Source organism: Cupressus sempervirens, chromosome 6 (genome assembly GCF_028749045.1).
Source record: "Cupressus sempervirens isolate cs-2001-9-10 chromosome 6, ASM2874904v1, whole genome shotgun sequence".
NCBI lineage: Eukaryota > Viridiplantae > Streptophyta > Pinopsida > Cupressales > Cupressaceae > Cupressus > Cupressus sempervirens.
The window spans coordinates 167,059,195-167,081,491 of record NC_143123.1 but is presented as its reverse complement, the minus strand read 5'-3'; the positions used below and the strand labels follow the sequence as shown (position 1 = coordinate 167,081,491).

General features: G+C 34.5%; 1 protein-coding gene across 1 annotated transcript; it reads left to right on the top strand.

Moving 5' to 3' along the window:
- Positions 1-1,610: 1,610 nt before the first annotated feature.
- On the top strand, positions 1,611-17,978 carry LA1 (La protein 1). The gene is made up of 10 exons (XM_089787270.1): positions 1,611-1,862; positions 1,992-2,070; positions 2,143-2,298; positions 2,876-3,018; positions 4,026-4,174; positions 8,519-8,611; positions 8,696-8,990; positions 15,909-16,056; positions 16,175-16,256; positions 17,423-17,978. The coding sequence occupies exons 1-10, from the start codon at positions 1,815-1,817 to the stop codon at positions 17,595-17,597; spliced, it is 1,368 nt and encodes a 455-aa protein (XP_089643396.1). The 5' UTR covers positions 1,611-1,814; the 3' UTR covers positions 17,598-17,978.
- The last annotated feature ends 4,319 nt before the right edge of the window (positions 17,979-22,297 follow it).

The following is a 22,297-nucleotide window of genomic DNA, read 5'->3' as shown; positions in this document are numbered from 1 at the left end:
CAGGGAGGCAAAGAGATGATGTAGAGATAAATGGTAATAAAGGAGAGGATATGGTAAGTAGGGGTGGAAATAGGACAAAGGAAAAAATGTAGGAAGGTATGAGGTAGAAAGAGGCAATGTTGAAGGGGAGAGTGATTAACTAGAGAGAAAGAGAATAATTAGGGCATTGAATGGATGGAAATAGTGATGGGGTGAGGAATTTGGGAGGAAGGGAGGGAGGGAGAGAGAGAGAGAGAGAGGGGGAGAGGGAGGGGGGAGAGAAGGAGGGAGAGAGAGAGAGAGAGAGAGAGAGAGAGAGAGAGAGAGAGAGAGAGAGAGAGAGAGAGAGAGAGAGAGAGAAGAGTGCCTAGAGGTTGAGAGACATGGGCCAGGGAATCAGGGAGAGATGGGGTAAATATAATAATTAGGGAATATGATAGATAGACATGGTAATGAAGGAAGGAAGAGAGGATAATAGTGATAAGTGGGTGGGTTAAATAGGAGAAGATATGTTAAGAGGAGGGTGGGTAGAGAGGGAAAGAGAGTAATTTCAGGGGGAGATATATGTATTAAATGTTTGGGAAAGAGAGATGTGAGAGAGAGAGTAAGAGACATGATGTAAAGATATATAAGGTATTTAGGGGGAAGCAATCACTAGAGGGGTAGAGAGATGGAAGAAAGATAGAAGGGGGAGTCGGGAGAGATAGAAGTAAACATAGAAAGACAATAATTTATGCCTAAGAGAGAAAATGGGGGAGGGATGAGGATAAGGTGTGAGGTAGACATAGTGTGAAGGATGAAAGATAAAGAAACATGAGAGAGTTTTTGAGACTTTAATTTAATGAATAATACACAAACCATGTATTATAAAAGTTGAAGCCTTAATAATTCTCTAACTCTTGATTTCCTTAAAGAAGTCCCACTATGACCTTTTCTCTATTGCAAATGATAATGTAGCTTTAAGGATAAAATTTAAGCTAACACTAATTCAATTGAAAACTCTAATTTCAATCCAAAGTTTAATTCTAATTAGTTCAATAAAAAATAAAATTGATTGTATTAATTATTAAATAGGTGGTGATTTATTTATTTTTTCAAAGGGAATCTGTTTCATTAAGCATATATTAACTATAACAAATTATAATTTAAAAAATAATGTATTTCATTTTGTATCGCGAGTGCTACTAGCTTATATATATTATATATAAAAAATAAGTCGAGAGATATCCTTCTCGAGGCACCTATTTTCATAATCCCATAATTTTCATCATCACATATTTATGTGAGTCTAAGAGACGTGAAGAAATGATTCAAGATTCTTGATCAGCCTCATTTTTACTTCCATTTCCTCTGTAATTTTCACGATTTTAATAATAATTATATTTAGTCTATTTTTTATTTTGTTTTTTTGACATGTAAATGAATGTCAATTTTTTTTCAAAATAAAAAATGTTTATATTAAAGATTGCTGCCACTGTAGAAAGCCCCTCTCGGCTTAATAAACATAATAATGTATTACATAAAGTAAATAAATAAAAGAGATATAACTTCAATTTTGAAGGGCCGAAAAGAGGTCAAGTCAACAATCGAACCTTATTGTATTTTTAAGCTCTTCCCCAACCTAAAGTGGCACAGGAGGCCCGAATTCATTCCGTTTCGCCTGCAAAGCATAAACCTAAAACCCTCACTGTATTGCCCCGAAGAATCTCTTACGGGGATTTAGCCATTCTTTTTGCAATTCTGTGAAAGCTTTTGGTTCTGTTGTTAAAAACCTGTACTTCACAAGCTTCAAATCATCATTCATTGACAGATAATAGAAACTCCCATTTACAACAATGGCAGCTGTTTTGGATGAGCAGACTGCTACCAAGGTCATCCGCCAGGTAACTGTTATTATCTACTCTTATAACCTCCCAGTGTGCTTGCTATCTCCTTTTTATTGTTTTGATTTATTGGATTCACATTTGGTATACCTCTCTGTTATGGGTTTGGGCTCTTGCCTCTGCAAACAGGTGGAGTTTTATTTCAGTGACAGCAATCTTCCGCGGGATAATTTCTTGAAAAAATGTATTGAAGAGAGCGAAGACGAGAGTATCCTTTAGCGTTTAAAATGATCTTTTCCATTTTTTCAACCAGTTTTTCCTTGACTACAGCTAACAACAGGGGTCAATCTTGCTTTGATTTGTTCCTTCAAGCGAATGAAGGAGCATTTGGGTTTGAAAGAAGATGTAGGACCCAACAATGTTCCCGAGGAAAGTGTTTCTGCTGTGGCAGAAGTGTTGCGAAAGTCTGCTTCCACTCTCCAGCTCTCTGAAGACGGTGAGTTGGTTTTAATGCATCTTCCTTCTACTAATTGGTTTTTGATGTTTCTAAGGAAGTTTTTTGTTGCTCCATTAATGTGATATATTTCTTTTTAAGTACATCGATTCAAATCAGAGTTTTAGATAGGTTACCTAGATAATAATATAACGGAAACACGTGATAGAAAAGTGGAAGCAAGTGACAGAGTTGTGTTTTAATTTTTTTTTGCAAATTGCCTTCATGGTTTGAGCTAAACCCTTGATGAATTCAGTGTTTCATCTCACCGTCTTTGTTTTGGTTTGCAAGCAGAAGTTTTTTGTTATTGGCAAATCTTTTTGTAAAACTATGACATTCATATTATCGGGAGCGATTTTAACCTACATATTAAAGTCTTGTAAATACTGTCTAATATTGTGGATACACCGCAACCTTATTACATGTGCACTGGAGTTATAGCGTGCCTTATTGTGACAGTGGGACTTGATCCCAGGTCACTAGAGTCACTCAATCCAGCACATTGCAATCCCTTTTATTAATCATTCAATTGAAGATGTGGAATATTATAATGTTGTCTGACTAGTTTTGCATTGGACAGGCAAGCGGGTGGGGCGGATCAATAAATTGGTAAAACCTGAGGAGATTCTCGAACAGGTGGACACAAGGACTATTGCTGCAAGTCCTTTTCCTTATGATGCAAAACTTGAAGATGTTGAGCAATTTTTTGGCCAGCATGGAAAGGTATTGTTGCCTATCTGCATTCAGAAATTATTTATTTTATTTATTATTCTTTAAACATTGCCGAGCCTTTGCTGTGGGAGTTAGGATAGGCAAGATGTGTCAATACTATCTTTCCAGGGTAAATTGGGCCTTAATATCCAATGTGTTTTCTGATAGGTTTGGTGTCTGTGTAAATGAAAACTTGAATACGAATTTGGAGAATACACGTGTTTAAAGGATAGGACTTCTGATTGGGGTTAGCAATTAGTGCTTGTTACTATGTCAAATTTTATGGCTGAATGCACTGCCTTTGGTCCATTATGCTAATAGCTGAGTTCTAACTACAAGATCAGTTAGGGGAGTTATGGTGGAGTGTGCGAATACTGTAAAAACCCTTAACATAATTTTGACATCTGTTTACAGCTCAAACATTCATTACACCCAATTGTAGAGAAATCTATATAGAAACAGAAACCTAATAAACAGGCATAGACATGTTGAATACATCTATCTAAAAGGTGTTGAGAGCTATCAATCACAAGTGTCAAGGGGCATATCTAACCTATATCACAGATTCGGTATAAGTTCTTTAGGATTCTTATCTTTGGTGGCCTTTAAATGATATATATAAGATATTTATGTTAGTAGCAGTCAGCATGAGTTGAGCCAAATGTGTTTTGTGGGTATTCAAAATAATGTCAACTGATTTAGTTTGTTATCCATGATACACACCAATATATAAGAGACCATAAGTTCGTGTTTTGATTTCATTAACATTCAATAAGCTGGACTATTGTGAGTAAGTCATATTGACTCTTGAATTCTGGAACTTGTAGGAGGTCTTGCAAATCACATTTTATAAATGAATAAAGTTGGGACTGCACATAAATCTTTAGAACTGTAGTTTTCTCATAAAATGTTAAAATGGTTGATTGTAGAACTCTGAGAACGCAGAGCTAGTTTGATAATTGTTTTCTCTTTCTTTTGTAACAGTTCATCCTCAACGTCATGAATCTGTGTGAATGCAGGTTAATAGTGTACGATTGCCTCGTCATGTTGCAGCGATTAAAGTATTTTGTGGCTGTGCTTTGATAGAATTCTCATCTGAGGAAGAAGCTAATGCTATCTATAAACTGAAGGTGGCCTATGATGGTGCAGAATTGGAGTTTAAGTCAAAGTAAGAATGCAAATTGAGTACATAGAGAACTAATTTCCATTTTGCCTGTGGTCATGCTACATAGTTCTATATTTCTTAGAATTTTATAGTGTATTCTTGGAGAATATAATTTATATAGTCCTTGTTTCTACCATCTTCTAGATTAATATAATTTTTTGTCTAGAATTGTTTTTTAATAAACACTTACATTTGAGGATGTTAGAGACCATTTCACTTTTTTTGAGTGTTTTCGAGAATTTGTCTTTTACATTTTGAGTTAGCTGTAATTTTTTTTTGTACAAGCCGAACTGGAGGGTTGAACATCAACAATTTTTTTATTATAAATTCATTCTACTACAAAGATATCAGCTCTTTGATGCTTGGTCTTAAGCCCATAAAAAGCCCATAAAATGCCTAATAAATTGAGGTGATAAATTGGGCATGCATGGATCCATATATCACCATAAACGAGCCCTGCATAGATCCATGTATCCCTATAATAGGATATATATAAACGTGTTCGTTAGGCAGACTGAAGGATCAGAAAGAACAAACATAAAACTCAAAGATCAAAATTTAAGAGAAATGCAGAAACTGGACCTTCAGTGTAGTCGTCAATGCTCTGCTACTTGTAGAGAACTAATACCTGAGGCTGCTCAGTGAGATAGAATGATATGCATAATAGAAGTGTTGGATATGATACCACAAAGATTATATCATACGACCATTCATATTGATATCCTCGCTCTTTGTTGGATTATGGCTATGATGACCAACTTTTTGCATGATGATTCTATGAAAATTAAATCATGATTAAAATGTGCATTGTTTGCTATATAATTGATCCAGGCTTCTAGCAGCATCATCCTTGATTTCCATTGCTAATGCTATGCAGATCCTTGACAATTATTTCTTGTAATCTTGTTAATCTCAGGTTTGGTTTTCTTCATGAGCTTGGCCACTGTATTTATCTCTATTTCACTAAATATTTGGTTGCCATAATTCTTATCAGAGACCATTAGGCTGAGATGTTTGAGTACTTTGAAAACATTGAAGGACCCAGTCTCATTAAGTTTCATAAGGTGATTAAATTTTCGAAGCTATCCAGTATGCCTCTGATGGATCCCAGTCTCATAGTGAAGGGATGCAAGTATGGGTTTGTGCTGGGAGTGGATTGGGTATGCCCAAGGTTACACCTAGAATGACCCACAATGAACAGAGGTTGCTTGGGCAGGAGACCCTCGGCATTCAAGCCACTCTTGGGTGAACTAAAGGGGACCCAAAGGCTGCTCAAATTTCCAAAATAAACAAAAAACAGTTTTTAAAAAATAGTCTTTAACAAAAATGTACCAAATCATCCTTGATTTCCATTGCCAATGCTGTGCAGATCCTTGACAATCATTTTTCGTAATCTTGTTAATCTCAGGTTTGGTTTCCTTCACGAGTTTGGTCACTGTATTTATCTCTATTTTGCAAAATTTTTGGCTTTCATAATTGTAATGAGAGACCATTAGGTTGAGATGTTTGAGTTCTTTGAAAACATAGAAGGACCCAATCTCATTAATTTTCATATGGTGATTATATTTTCTAAACTATCCAGTATGCCCCTGTCTCATAGTGAAGGGATGCGATATGGGATTGTGCTGGGAGTGGATTGGGTATGCCCAAGGTTCCACATAGAATGACCCACAATAAACGGAGGTTGCTTGGGCAGGAGACCCTAGACATTCAAGCCACTCTTGGGTGTACTAAAGGGGACCCAAAGGCTTCCCGAATTAACAAAATAAACAAAAAACAGTTTTCTTTAAATATCATTTCAAACTAAAATGTGCCAAATAATTAATTTCCCAAACCTTAAAGAGGGGTGCTAACTGTTCATCCAAATTGATCTCTCAATTTGTAGCTTTCATTAGTTATTGGGATCTCTTATGACATAAGAAACTTGAAAACAATGAGGAGGTTTTGGGAGTGGAGACCAAAACTGATAACTTAGACAATTATCTTTATGACTGTCATAACAGCATTTACCAAATGATTAAGCTAAGTTACCAGATTCTCTCCAGCAAGCCTCAGAGTCTGGTTCAATTCTGTACAAAGTTGAGTCCCTGTCAAATTCTCCCCAAATTCTCTTGCAGAGCTACGAATTCTGTCAGAGGAACCCAGGCAGAATTTGCAGTGAATATGAAGAATTTGCTGCCCAGCGGCCAAATGTGGGCTGAATTTGGTCTCAAAATATTTTTATAGACTTTTTTAAAGTGTCTTTTTTTTCCTCCCAACCCTAAAGTGATGACTAAAAAGACCAAAAATGATCTTTTATATGTCATTTATGCATTTGTGAATGAAAATGAAAACTTGCTTATAGAATTGACAATAGGTGACATCCAAATCGACAATTATAGAGGAATGTCTTTAAAAAAGATATGATATCTTTGAATCCAGGGATTAAAATTTGAATCTCAACTTTTAATCTAGCCTGGTTAGAAATTTTCTAACCAATACAAAATAAAAATTCAGATAACTGCACTTATCTTTTGTCAGTTGCTTTCATTCTCAAACTGTCCCCATATTATGGAAATATGTTCCTTGCATGTGACTAAGCAAGTGTATCATGTTGATGTATGGCTAAATGATGCAATTGATATCCTATTGAACTGAAACATAGATATGGTAGTGTATTTTGCTATGTTGCTTTACTGTTAGCACAGTGATGTATGGACGTATTTGTTGTTACATATATATACACACACATACATATTTTTAAAAAAACATGTGTTTTTGTATGGATGAACCCGCAACAAATCCGAACCCAACCCCAAACAAATTTGGATGAATCTTGAATACGCATCCATACCAGAATCTGAATCGTCAACACAGTCATTAAGTATTATACTATGAAAGGTTTAAATGCCATTATTGTTATAAACTATTATACCATATGATTATTAAATTTTTGATGGGATATATGATTTATTAAATTTATTTAAATATGATTATCATTTTTATTTTGAAAAAAAATGCAGAGACATAAAAAGCTGTTCCAAGCTATACCAAACCCAAGGAAGTTTTTGCCATGGTGGCTTACTGGAACCCCTTAGCTGTATCAGTGCCAGCAACTTAGTCGATTTTCTGGTTTGGACCTCTTGTCTTTTGATGTTTCTCTGATTAATGTAGTTTGCCACCTTGAAAGGCCGAGTATTGAAGCATTTATCAATTGTTACTAGTACTATTTTGTCTATAACTAGGATCTCTTGTTTGGCAACATATTTGAATGATGGTTGAAGTTGATAGCTCATAGCATAGAAAGCAAAAAGTGCAAGTCTAGTGTCAAAAGCTGTCAGGAGGGATGTTTGCTTTCCAAAGAATTTAACTTTCTTATTTTTCTGCCTACTTTATTATACATATATGTAGGTATGTATGTACATATATGTACACACACACACACACACACACATGTATATATGTATGTATGTATGTATGTGTGTATATATATACACACATACATATGTATATATACATATAATATGTGCGCACACACACGTGTTATAGAGGAAAAACACAGTTTTCAGTTCACAGGTACAGGGTGAATCCAATCTCCCTGTATTGATAATAAAGGAAACATATATAGTTTTCTGTTCAGGCACTTGTGCATGGCGAACCCAATCTCAGCAGCCTATCTGCATGAGCAGAGGAAAGCAAATCTGCATGCTTATACACACCCACCCACCCACACATATATAGCAGAATTATGCTTTTCTAATAAAAATTTCTATTATTTTAAAACTTGTATCTAATTAAACCTATGGTCATGTGGGTAAATAGTTTGGAAAATTTATACTTAATTACAATGAAGTGTAGAAACTTTGAATACAGCAGATTACGTTTTCTTTGTTGTTCACATCTACTACATTCAAGATATGTTTCTTTCCCAATCATATATGAATCATATCTATGAGTCTGCAAATTATGTCTATTTTGAAACAACCTGTTTTTAAATTGCCATTTAGGTCTATCAGTTTATAACATTTTAAAGAAATTTGAATATGTCCATCACCTATTTAACTTAACATCTGTGGAGAAAAGATAAGAGGAATTGAAGAAAGTGTACTCTAAATTATTGGAAGAAGTTGATTCAATCAGAACTTATTTTGTATGTGTCAAGTAACAGAAAATAACGTGTTGAGAAACAAAAGAATTTAATTAGGCATGTGTGAGAAGCCCTAAGAAAAATTGAAAATAGTATATGGAAAAATGCCCAAGTAATCTTAGAATTTGAATGTCTTTTCTCAGTAATTTTTAGCTTGGCGCTGTTTAACCTCTATTGTGGTTCAACTATATGTGATATCAACTTATGAGTTTATGCTTCAGGAAGGAGTTTGTTGCTGAAAGGAAGGCTTTATTAGAAGAAATTCACAGTGGTGAGCATGGGTCCACAAGGAACAACTGGCAAAAAAATGGCTGGTAGGTAGTTCTACAAAAAAGATAATTTTTGCTTTTTATCGTACAGCACTAGTGCTTATTTTTTATGATGTTTTCTGTATTTAGTGCTGAAGGTGCTTCAATGGATGATAGTTATCCAAAAGGTATGGTCATAGCATTTACTTTGAGGAAATTATCCCAGCAAAATTCAGGGGAACAGAATGATTCTACTCTGGAAGAATGTAAGAAGAGTCCTGAGCAGGCTACAGAGGATGATAAATCTGCAGAGGCAACAATAGACGTTAATCCTGGGGAGGAAACAGATGCAAAGAAGTCTGGAGATGCAGAAAATAAGGAGAATGTGGAGAAAATTACTCGTGAAGATTTGAAACAGATAATGAAAATATATGGAACTGTGAAGGTAATAATATGATTCATTAATGAGTCATTTTAAAATATTGTTTAAAGTCCAATATAAATGCTCCTCCCGTTATTTTTATCATTTTTACTTATTTGAATGAATTTGGTTGACTAAAATTATTTTTTAACTTAACTCATAATCTTTAGTAAGTTGTTTAATTTTTAATTTTGGTGTTTTAAGTGTGTTAGCAATGCCTTGTTATCAAATTTACAGACTATCACAGTTTCACTGGGCACATGTGCTTTGGATCTTGTAGACATTGAAATTGACTCTTCTTCTATTAAACATTCCTTCATCATCCCCCTTCATAATTAACTATTTAATTATCTTACTAATTAACCCTTCCCCTCATATTAATTGAATAAAATTAATTATTTAATTAATTTGCTGTTTTCTCCTTTTATTTAAATAATTTTTTAATTATTCAATTAATTCATATTTTGTTGTTGTTTTTATCATTTATGATTAAGTAATTTTAACAATTATGTAATATTTCCTCTATGGTTGAATAAATTGTTATATTTATTCACTATTTATATTACTCTTTTAGTTAAAAAAGAGAGAAAATATTCATTTACTCATGCCTTGCTCACAAAATTAAATAATTTAAATAATTTAATCCCTTTCTTCACTCTCCAGCCTCTTGCCTTATTCCTTCCAGCCTCTCACCACTTGTCCTCCTTTCAACATCTTCCCACTCTCGCCCCTGTCATTGGCAAATTTGATCCTGTGCAATCTCAGTTGTCCATTTTCTTTGGGTTAAATTCAAACCCAACCGCTGATCCTTTCTCCTCTCAGTCTATAAATTTGAACCCCTCCATCTGTTTTCTTGTCAACCATAACATATGAGCTTTCTTTTTATCTAACTTGTGTTCTTGCAAATTTCTGAGAGCGATTTATTAGCAATTTGGAAAGAGACTCATAGACCATGGAGATCTTGGGATGAGTGCTAGCTTTGTGTTCATTGCTTTTTGTTTGTTTATTTTATTTATGCACTCATGTTTCATGTTCTTCATAGGATAGCTAGATGTTTAGACAAGTTGGAAGGTTTGTGGTCGCCTTTTGGTGGTCTATGTGCTTTGTGCTATCTGATTATACAGATCTTTATTTAGACAAACTGTCATATGTGTTATCAACAACCTAGTATCGAGTACGGATCATAATACTTATGCCAACTCTTTTAACTGTGTTAATAATTGGAAAGGGTGGAGATCAAATCATCCAATGAATGGAAGTTCTTGTCCCTTCATAAGCTAGATTTTGCAGATCATTTCTCATTTGGATGCCTGATCTATCATTAGAAATGAAGAGTAATTTAAGAGGCTTTGATGAGATTCTGTTTCCAATGCCTTCAGATATTCAGTACGAACGTGTGCTTTCTGGGTCTGCTTTCAGGTGACATTCACTTTTGAGCAATAGCACAGCTTGATTTTTTTTCATCTTCTATTATTGGAAAATTCAAATGATGTATGACAGATGATATTTCTGTAATGTCTCCAAATGTTGGCAAATTAGATTAATTCAATTAATTATTTTAAAGTTGTCAAAATAAATTAAATATTAAAAGGACTACTCTATTTTAATTAAGTTAATTAAAAGTAACTTCAAAATATAAGTATTAATTTTTTTCAAGCAAAGTGGGCCAAGCCACATATATTACTATATTAGTAGGTGAGAGTGGAACTTAAGACCTCCGATATGGAGGTTACCCCAGTTCACCGCTACACCATGGGTGGGCTCTCATTAAAGCGACTGTTATAATGTCAATTGTAAATTATAACATAAAGTTGCATTTTAGAGAGATCAAATAAAGTATTTCTCTCGAAAAAGGGGAATGGCTATTATGAAAGGAGGAAAAAGGGAATTGTGAAGGCATTCTGAAGATTTGTTATTTTCATTTAGAGTCTTTTCTTTGTGAGCTTGAAGCTTTGCTTAAAGGTCCAGTAAAACCCTAAGATGAAAACCCTAGATGGTTTGGTGATTTGGACAATAACCCAAGTCAGCCCCCCTGGTCGATCTGCATGTGTATTAACTACATTGTTCAATTTTGTGGACGACTATCCTACATGACCACGATTTGGGGATAGTATCTCACAAGGGCTTGATGACATTATAGAGGGAATTGTGTGGGTATCTTGCGTGTAAGTTTTGTGCATGCTCTAGCATAGTAACAACTGTATATTTGATGTAACAGCCATGCACGCTTTATATCAGAATCATTTTCAGTAGATTTGTCTTTGTAGTTTTTAATTTCTTTGGAAGTCTATATAGTTTCCTTTGCATGTTATTTTGCAATGAAATGAAGCAAATCATGTCAAAAATTGGAAATCCAAATCAGATTTTAGACAATATCCTAGATTGGGATATTTCAATTTCAAAACATGAGTCATTATTCTCCACTGTATGGATCTGCTGAAAAAACTCTTGAGCCATACACATGACATAATGTTGTTTGCTTTTTGCAAGATTAAAATCTACATGCTTGTAGTCAGTTTATCCACCTATGCTAGGAATTCTTCATCTTTGATTTTTGAGAACATTTGTATGCTATCCAGGTTTACTCTTGGATCCTTATTAGTTCAAGATATTTTCTGGAAGATGGATATGAGTAAGCATTAGTTGGAAATGCCATAGTTTCCTGAAATTATGATAATGGCTTTTCGACATCACAATTGAGTACTTGTTTGAGCACTTCTATTAGAAATTTTTCCTAGTCATGTAGAAGATGCCAGATCTTGCTCTTATAGCATAAATAGTGTTTCCTTGACTTTGTACCTATTGATGTGAGCTTTATGCCACTACAACATCAGAATCAAACACTTAATATTTCCAGATGAAACGCCAAATATCAAATCCTCTCTTGGATAAGGAAGCTCATATGCTAAACAACTTATGTATAGTGTGATCAAATGAGACAACCTCAAGGTTCCTCCTTATTGTGGACTTTCACCCAATTATAATGATTTGATATATTGCCTACCACAAAGGGAACACTCTTCATTCAATGGATATCATCCTAACTACTTCCACCTAAACAAACTACAAAAGGATAAGGGTTGAGAAGGCTAATCTAACTCAAAAAATGTAAGGTAATGTTGATGATGGAGTGTGAGACTCTGTCAAATAGGCATAGGAGGGTTTTATCTTCTAAGGATACAGAAAATAGTTTTCACATTCTCAATACTCATTCAAATACCCCATGAAGGCACAATCCAAATGAACATCACCAAGGATCCGTTTGGTTTGTGGAATCAGTACAGAATTGGCTTTTGAAAAAACCGGATTTGGAAACTTTTGTGTTTGTGTCCAAAATTTCAAAATGAAATTAGAATTGCAGAAATCTAATTTTACCTCAAAATTAGGTTATCAAACTTCCCACTAGCTACTTGGAATTGAAAATCAAAGCCTGGTTACACTTTTTTGAGGGGTGGAAAAAATTACTTTTTTTTGAAGCTCAGGTCGAATGGAGGAAGCCAATTTGTGTGGTGTGCGTGGGAGCTCGATTGCTTGGATCTGATCGGCTCACTGTTAGAAGATTGCCCTTGGTGATCAGATCTCTACTCTCTAATGTGGGTTGCAAATGCTATTTGGGTGGTCGATCCAATGTTGGACAAGGGATTGAGAATGAGTATGATGTGAATAGGGCGATCCAATGTTGGATCATTGCCGAGTGAGCCAAGAGGTCGAGAATGTCGATCGAGAGGAGCAATATCCACAACCCAAACTTGGTGATCTATGTGTGGTTCGTTTGCAAAGAAATGTGGAGGATCTGTAGACTATCACAAAAGATCAATGGTGGATCTCCTCACATATGATTGACCTTTGGATGGGGGATCTTTGTGTGCCTCTACGCATGTTGTGTTGCTTGACTTTTTCAAGGGTTTCCTAGCTTGCTAGGTGGATCGTATGGTGCATTGTCTTTGGTGGCAAGTTTGATTCATGCTCACCTCGCTATCCAGAGAAGGATTTCTGAAGTGTTCACCATGGACATGCATCCTACTACAAGGATTGGGAAAGGCATGCTCTTTGATCATGTTATAGGGCTTGGCGGTAATGTGTCCATTTTGCACCATGTTACCCTTGGCGGCATTGGCAAGCATAGTAGCAACAAGGATCCGAAGATTGGTAATGGGGTTTTGATTGGCATTGGGGCTACCATTCTCGACAATGTTAAGATTGGCAAAATGGAATTATGCATTTTCGAGGAGGAAAAAGTGGCAGCTAGAGATATAAATCGGATTTGGAGTGGAATCCTGAATGGTTCCACTTTTCAAATCTGCCTTTCCCTTCATCCATGGTTGATTGTCGTAATTCCAATTCTAATTTGAGCAACCAAATGCAGAAATGGAATCTTCTCACTCATCGTCTAGGTAAACCAAATAGTTCTAAAATTGCAAAAATCATTTTCAAGATTTGCAAATCCTTGAAGTTATTATCAAGATTTGTAGAAATCTTGATTTCTACAATTCCACGAACCAAACGGATCCCAATAGAAGTTAAACACTTGCAATTTAGGCCCAAAATAACCTTACACTGTTACAATCAACAAGTACCAAAAGGTATAGACACTACTCCACCATTAATCACCATTCAACAGTATCTTTCATCTATCTACTATTTCTACTCAACATGAAATGAAATCTAATCTAAGTGAGGAAGTGAAGAGACCATCGAATACTCCAAATATTCATCATGAAAACCAACAATGAAAGAAGGAATAATTTTGATAGTATCATGGCAATGATTTTTCCAAGTCCCTACCATATTTCTAATCTAATCTCATCTCTAATCTCATGCATTACAAATGGAGGAGGCCTTGGCCTCTTATAGTTCAATTACAATGAAGGGCCAAGATTGATTCAGTATCAAGTGCCAAGGTTTATCCACCAAATCCCTAATCTACTTAACGACTACAAGTATTAAATATTAGCCAATTACAATTAAGTGCCACCTTTGTGGCCAATTAGAGAATTACATTGCTTTCATGGGCCAACAAGAAAATAGATTAGGTAGAAGCTTGCAAGAAAAGATACTCATTAATGGGCCAATGATAAAATGCCACATGGGCTTTTGACAAATCTTTGTTTAGAAGATAATTTGCTTTGACTTTTCCTTTCTCGACAAATACAAAGAATTTGGATATAATATGATGAAGTCCCTCCATTAGGACACTTGGCATGTTCCAATTAGCTGAAATGTGCACCATAAATACTCTTAGTTCTCTTCATAAGCTTTTTCTACTTTTGGAAATTGTCTCCTTACCTTGGCTTGTTTTTGCATTCTTGAACACTCCTTGATGTGTAGACCTCGATCTTGGGTTCGCAAGCATCTTGTTTGTACTTGACCCTTATCACCTTAGTTAGCTCCCACCATTCTTTATCCTACAAGGCTGACCATTTGTAAATAATCATGGAATTTTAGACGATAATTTCAACATATCAAGTTAGTAAGGCTTAGAAAATCATCACAAACATGCTTTTTTAAAATTCATCTCTTGCAATGATAGGAAACTGGATATGTAGTCAAATATGCAATTCAATTTTCTGTCAAAATGTTTCCAATCGATTTTATTTAAACCACAGCTTTCATTTTAAGTTCAATAACAAAATTTGATGTATAAGTCAATTTGAATTGGCTCCCTTTTGGTTGAATTCGATTGATAATTTTGCAAAATTAAGGGCTTTGGAATAATTCAATTTTTAACAGTAAATAGACCGACCTCAATTGATAAGAGTAGATGCAGCAACTTTCTTATTGACTTTTTAACACCTTATATAACTTGCATCAAATTTCGTTTCTAAAACATGAGCACACTATTCCCATGTTCTATATGTTAATCTCAGAAAGGTTTAATATATCATAGTAACACGGGGATGCGTCCCCCCCCTTTTTGCCCGGCGTCTCGGAGACTTCAACGCACCGGAGACTTGGGGACTCCGTCTCCCCGTCCCCAACGGTGCCACTAGATTCCACCACCTCCACCGAGGATGGGGGACATCCTGCTATTCACTATTTGCAAATTCGACTATTTATGTTTAATGTTCGATGTTCCAATTCAATGCAATGTTTCAAGTATTCACTCTTTTACATCTTTACATCCTATATTGCAATACATATTTTCATAACTAACATTTTTAAATACCATATGCATAGATATATACACCGCTCTTGTCCCCTGCTGCCGTCCCCCCGCCGTCCCCAAATTAAGGCCCCTCTGTCCCCCCGTCCCGGAAACTTGTCCCCTCGTTTCGCCGTCCCCCCGTCCCCCAGGGTGGTGTAACTATGGAATATATACAATAGTATATAATAATATATGCACATGTCTTAATGTTCAGAACTTCGTTTGGTTTGGTGCATCGGATTGAAACTGGGATATCTATCACATTGTACCTAAATTTCTATATTGTCTAGTTGTATTATATGCTAAACTCTGGTGCATTGGCCTGAAACTGGGTTATCTACCTCATCATACATATATTCCTATGTTATCTAGTAGACTAGTTATATTATATGTTAAACAGTTGAAGGCTAATTGTTGTTATGTTTGAATGGATGACCATAACCATATATGTCAGATAAATATTGCTACTTCTTCTCATTTTATCACTGAGCTGCCTTCTGGGCGATTTTTTTGTTTTGTTTTATACTTGGTACTGGATTTGCCTAGTACGTTCCCTTATCTGATATGAGCTATTTTGCCTTTTTAACTCCATAAACTATTTAGTGTTTACTTATTTTCATGTAAATAAATATCGATAAAAATTTGTTTGTGAATAACATGTGCTCAAGTTATTGGAAAGATTCATTCTATACTTCAAATGTGTAGTTAACTATTAATAATGTGTATCCTTTGAAGAGTTTTGACTTTTTATAGGTTTATTTGTATCATTCAATTATTTACAATAATGTTTTGTGCAGTATGTTGATTATTCTATGGGCGAAGATTCTGGGTATGTCCGTTTTGAACAGCCTGAAGCATCTCAGAAAGCACGAGCAGCAGCTGTACTTGCTGAAGAAGGTGGCTTGATTGTGAAGAACTTTATTGCTGTGTTAGAAGCAGTTGATGGTATGCATACTTTTTTGCTTGAGATATGTGGGCATGTTGCTTTAAAATATGTTCTCCAGATAAGCACATAGTAAATAACTATTAAGGTCGTGTTTCTATATTTTCTTTAATTTTCCAGGGGATGCTGAAAGGGAATATTGGGCTAAACTTCGTGGCTTACAAGGAAAGCGGCGAGAAAATAGTGGCAATAATAGGGGAAGGTATCTTTCATAAATTTTGGTACTTACAAATAAAGTCTTGAAAGTGGTACACATTATTGAGGGACTGCCTTCAGTGTTGTGTTTTCCCTTGATTAGATTATTTACTTGAATCAAAATGACCTTTTACACTAAACTGCTTCTAACAAAGATTTGAGATTAGTACCAGCATGTTTTAGTGCATTAGCTGTTTGAAGCTTAGGAAAACCGTATAGCCTCCAAATGGCAATGCATGCATTCTTTGGTGAGATATGCGATTACAGATTTTTGTTATACAATTTCATGCCTTGTAATCATGAGCTGTGACTCAAAAGCATTAAGTAGGGATTCATCTGGGAAGATGTGATATTGATATTCATAATGGATTGCATTCCTTGCCTGCTTTACAATAACTGTGAGACCTGCAGCTTGCATTGATATTGTTTTTAATAGAATTTGAGGCTTGCTGTTTGTGGGGTAACAAAAAAAAAGCAGGGGCCTGGATTAGGTTTGGTGATGTGCATATTATTTTCTTGAACTAATACACCCAAGGCAAACTCAAAGATGTGTGCTGAAGATTATGTCTGTTTTATGCCATTTAAGGATGACTTATTCATATTTTGGTCAACAGTCTGTTTAGTTGTACTGCAGAGAAGGTAACCATGAAGTTTTTTGGAATTGGCTTTTCAACCTGAACAAATACGTAACTGTTTTTTTGGTAACGGAGCAAATGGCAATACTTCCCTAATCCGGGATTAGGGTATGCAATTAAATCCACTGGAATGTTTGCTTAATGTTCGAGAAATCGCTTAATGTTCCAGTAGCGAAAGAGACATTGCTTAATGTTCCAGTAGGGAAAGAGACATGGGCCATCATTACTCATTCAGGAAGCATGTTCTATCAATGTATTGTCTGCATTCTGTACACAGTCATAAGCGATTGCATCATTTTTGCAGTAAAACTGTCAGCAATTTCTAAATTTTTCCTTTTTGTATTTGATGATAAGTTTCCATCCATATCCATTATGATTTTGTCAATGACTAGTATTTTTTTGTTGATACGCTTAATTATGATTTGTCCTACATACACAATAAATTCGGTTGTAAATGTTTGTACTAAAATTGTGCCATATCAACATTGTTGGGTTTAACAATGCCTCTCTCATTTGGTAAGTGTGTCATACATTTCAGAGGTGGACGTGGCAGAGGAGGAAGACAATCTTTTCATAATCGAAACTCATATAACAAGGAGAACAAACACAAGCGAAGTGGAGAGAGTACCGAGTCTGGAAAAGATGAACGGCCAAATAAAACCCAGAAGGTGGAAGACAAGGCTGAGACTTCCAAAGAAGTTGAGTGTAACTGAACGTGCAAGAGAACTTAGCAGGCTATGCTATTTGAAAATTTTGTTTGTTTCTTTGTTTCAAGTGAACCATTTTTGATTTCTCCTGTATTTCTTTCTTTCTTCCTCTTCCCATAAGAAGGGATGAAACAGAGAATTTTTTTGAAGGGAGAGAGAAATATAGGGTAGCTTTATTTTCAAGGATTCATAGTGTGAATGCCTCTGGTACGAAAACCCTCTCCCACAAAATCAAGTTATATTCCAGTGGTCTAAATTTGCCAGAGTAAAAAAGGCACATAAATCTTAAGCATAGCTCATGGTTTTGTATAGTTTAGATATAAATTTGGAGGCTATAAATAATCTCTTTATATTATGATAGACGTTCTGTGATAAAATTTGGAACAATTATGGGCTTATTTATTTATTTTATGATTCTTTCACTCAACAAAATATCAAACGGCCACGGGATTTATAATTATATACAAAATTTGGAACAAGTTATGGGTTTTTTTCCATCTTGTTTGTTATATCTGTGATTTCTTTCCCTTGCAAACATTTGAAATAGTTATGGTTTTTTTATTTAATCTTGTAATTTTTGTTTATCTTTTTCTCTTCGGAAAATTTGGAGAACAGTTCAAGGGAGGAATATTGTAGAAATACAAATTTAGTAAAAGTCAAAGGCAGTTTTCACAGTTTCTTCAAAGTAAAGTAAGAGACACTCCATTATGCAAGCAGTCTACGTGGAAGTTTGTGTTCAATTTATAATAATAATTGTTTGGGCTGTACAATTTGTAAGCGAGGACATTGCAATTTGATTTGTGGGTTGACTCGTACTAGATTCTTGTAATCTTATTTGCTATTTGTGAAGTGGTATTTTTCCTCTCACTAATGAAAGGGATGAGACACAGACAAGATAATCGTTGATTATGGAAAGACAACAAAAACAGCCTAGTGGAACAATGACCACTAAAAAGGATAGGACAACACAAAATTCTGTAAAACCATGCAAACTATCAATCCAAGTTCAAGGTGGTTTGAAAATTTGCTTCAGCAATTTTTGCTTTAGTACAATGCCAGAATCCTTCTTTTATATAGTTATTTTGGAACAATGAAAATTTATTAGATGACAAGTAGAACCCTTATCAAACTTTGATTCTTTAAAGACATCTTGCATTTTACAATATTCAAGAGACTTGTCTTCCATCTGTGCCACCTCAATGGTTTTAATGGATTCCTTGATGGTGGAAGGTGTTTGATTCTTTTCCCTCGTAAAGATTTTTTTGCTGCTTTGAGCAACTAGTAGTAGCATGGCCCGCTTAAAAAGAAACAAAGGCAAATAATTGAAGAGTCTTCGAATTCCATCTGCTACACCCAACCACCATATTTGTAAAATAAAGAGGGAGTACCTTGATTTGTCCATTCACAAAACCTAGTGAACAATAAATGTTTTTTAACATTTGATGATGGGATCAAAAGCACCTATTTCCAACACGAAGTCTCAAAACCGCTGGAGTTTAAACATAAGCTGGGGTTTTAAACATAAGCAACAATAGGAGGAAATGCTATTTCCTTGTCACAACCATCAAAAGCTCATATGTCTCATTTTCACAAAGTTACCCTAACATTATGTAGTGACCTATGAGTCGATAATACCTCTATTAATGCTTAAGGATTGTGTTTTTCAAGATTTTTTTTTAGCAATTTTATTACATGTAATTCGTGGATTATAAGTGTCAGTAATCTATTTTAGAAAACTTCATATACATTTTATTATGTATCAAAATTATATTTAGATTTCTATTATCATCTCACGAGTTATCTATTTTAGAAAACTTCATATACATTTTATTATGTATCAAAATTATATTTAGATTTCTATTATCATCTCACGATTTAATACGAAATTATGTCAGTCATAGACATATATGAAGTATAAGGGTACTTATTACAAGAACAAATATCCAAATTTATAATCAAGGTATGACATTGGATATGAACTAAATAAAAATATTGATTTTTAATATGAATTATTGACATATTAGATACAAAATCATTAAATAAATTGATTAATAGACCAATCATGTTTTATATATAAGCTTATATTATATAAACTATATAATATTTATCAATTTACAATCCACTTGGACTTTTTTTATAAAATTATAATTGATTTTTTATGTTTATATAATATGCACATAATATATATTTTTAATTTTTTTATACTCTTAAAAAAGTATGAGTGTTTAAGTGTTTCATTCATTCTCATGAGAGATGGGTTCTTCTTAACCACTACTCATGAAACATGGGTCAATGAGTTTGATCGCCAAATATGTTTTTTAAATAAATTTTTAGTTTTTCACTTATAATATTATAAATGAAGTAATTTTTCTACGTAAATACATAAATTTAATATTTTTTTGAATTTGTTAAAGTACAACTAATAAAATTAATTATCTATCTGTAGAGTTTTTCTAAAGGAATAATGCTTGGTAAGCTTTTTAACTTGATTGACTATGGCATAACACACTCTCTACCTTTGCGTAAGAGTATAATTGATTTATTGAAAAATGATTTGATAGCATATCATAAATATTATATTATTCATAAAACATTCTTTTGAGGAACAAATGCAACCTTACAATCTCAGTCCTATACATACATATTGATGATAATTTTAAGAAATCTTCTTTAAGAAATATATAAAATCTTGACTTAATTTCCATTATTTTGAAAAAAAAATATAAAACTTTATTAGTGATTATTTCATCATTAGGAATTTGTAGGAAACTTGGGTAAATTTGTAGAAAACCTTAGTAAAACTTAAGAGAAAATAACCAAATGCATTAATTACCATGGTGGATCCCTCATTTGAAAAACTAAATTACTATGAAAATAAAACTTAAGAGAAAATAACCAAATGCATTAATTACCATGGTGGATCGTTCATTTGAAAAACTAAATTACTATGAAAAAGTATGGGCTTAAGGGTGAAAATGAAGTTTAAGCATGGTCATGTCTATAATTAATTAATTAATTAATCTTTAGATGAAACATTGGATATGCAAAAATGGTCCAAAATATGTGTTCACTAATTTTTTTTAATGAACATTGTGCCTATATCTATTTATATATAAAAAAAATGATTCACAAATAGTAGGGGGATGCAAGGCAATCCTTTATGAGTCATATAGATAGAACTTGGATATCAAAATGCAAACAAGTGGAGATTGGAAAAAAAATGAAGACATAGCTTAGGGAGAAAATTACACAAATGAAAGTTAAATAAGTGGCAAGAGTAGCGCTAAAGGATGGGGGTAGATGATCTCCATAATCTAGTTTACCTCATACATCAATGGTTAAGGGTGACACCATGAAGGCCTCCTCTCATTGGAAACACCAACGTCCTCTTTATCTTTGTCCTCTCACATGAATGTAAGGTTGACACCATCAATTTGTGGGGCTATTTGGCAGAAATGGGTGATCCACCATCAAACATCAAATTATGGCTAGCTACTATCACCACTAAATAATGGGATCACATCCCTTGAACTACACCTAGAGATAAATTCTGCACGCATTAGACAAGAGGAGAACTACCTAGAAGAAAATTCTTACCACCTGATTAGTGGCGGGGAGCTTGAGACCATATGATCTAAGAGAGACAAACAAAGGAAATTAGATCACACTAGTAGTTGTGAGACAATTAATGGATGTAGGATATGGAGCAAGCCATAAACAATCTAGAAACTATATAAGGGGAACTCCCCTAATTCTAAAAAAACTATTGATGGTGGGCCACCTCTAAAGCAACTTTATTAGCCTAGACCTAGATCTAGAGCATCGCATTGTTACAAATGCAAGCTTTAGTGAAAAAAATACATTTATATCAACATAACTATGTTAAATTAAATTATATTCAATCTATCCCTAAAGGATAGAGGATCTCTGTTAACCTCATAATGGTTTTTGACACTTGAGTGCCAATACACTTAACCACTTTCTATATTGGAGCCGAGTACACCATGTATGCCGAGCCACAACATGAGCCGAGTCAGGAAATACTTCAGGTGCCGAGTGAAGTTCAATTGCCGAATGACTTTAGGTGCCGAGCATGATACAAGTGCCGATTGATATTTAAGTGCCGAGTCATAGATGATGCCGAGCAATACAAAAATGCAATAGGAGCCAAGTAAGCCAGTTTGTTATTAATGTCGAGCATCTGTAATCAGCAAGTGCCGAGTAACACAGAATGTACATACGAGTTTGTAACTTCATTGATTCATATGTAAACTGTTTTCATGGCCGACACATGACGAATCTCGAAGGATTAAATGATAAGATCGAATATTTTGTATTTCCTATGCAATCTACATGCAGCCAATAAGAAAAATGAAGAAGGCATGCAACCAATAAGAAAAGTGCAAGGAATGAGCGGGAAGCAAAGATTCAATATGGATCGTAGATCCATGCCTAACCCTAAGTCTTTGAATGTCTTTATAAAGAAAACAAAATCTCATTAGAAAAAGTAGTGGATGTACAAGGGTGTGGAAGGAAAACTATTTCAGAGTAAAGAGTATCAGATCTCAGAGGATCAAGATCAGAGAAAGTAGATCAAGTGCCTGTATTCAGCAAACGAAGGATTGTAAGCTATCAGGTTTATTGTACCTAATACTCTCTAGCAATTGTATTAGAATGAAAACCCTATGGTGATAGGTTAGCTTAAC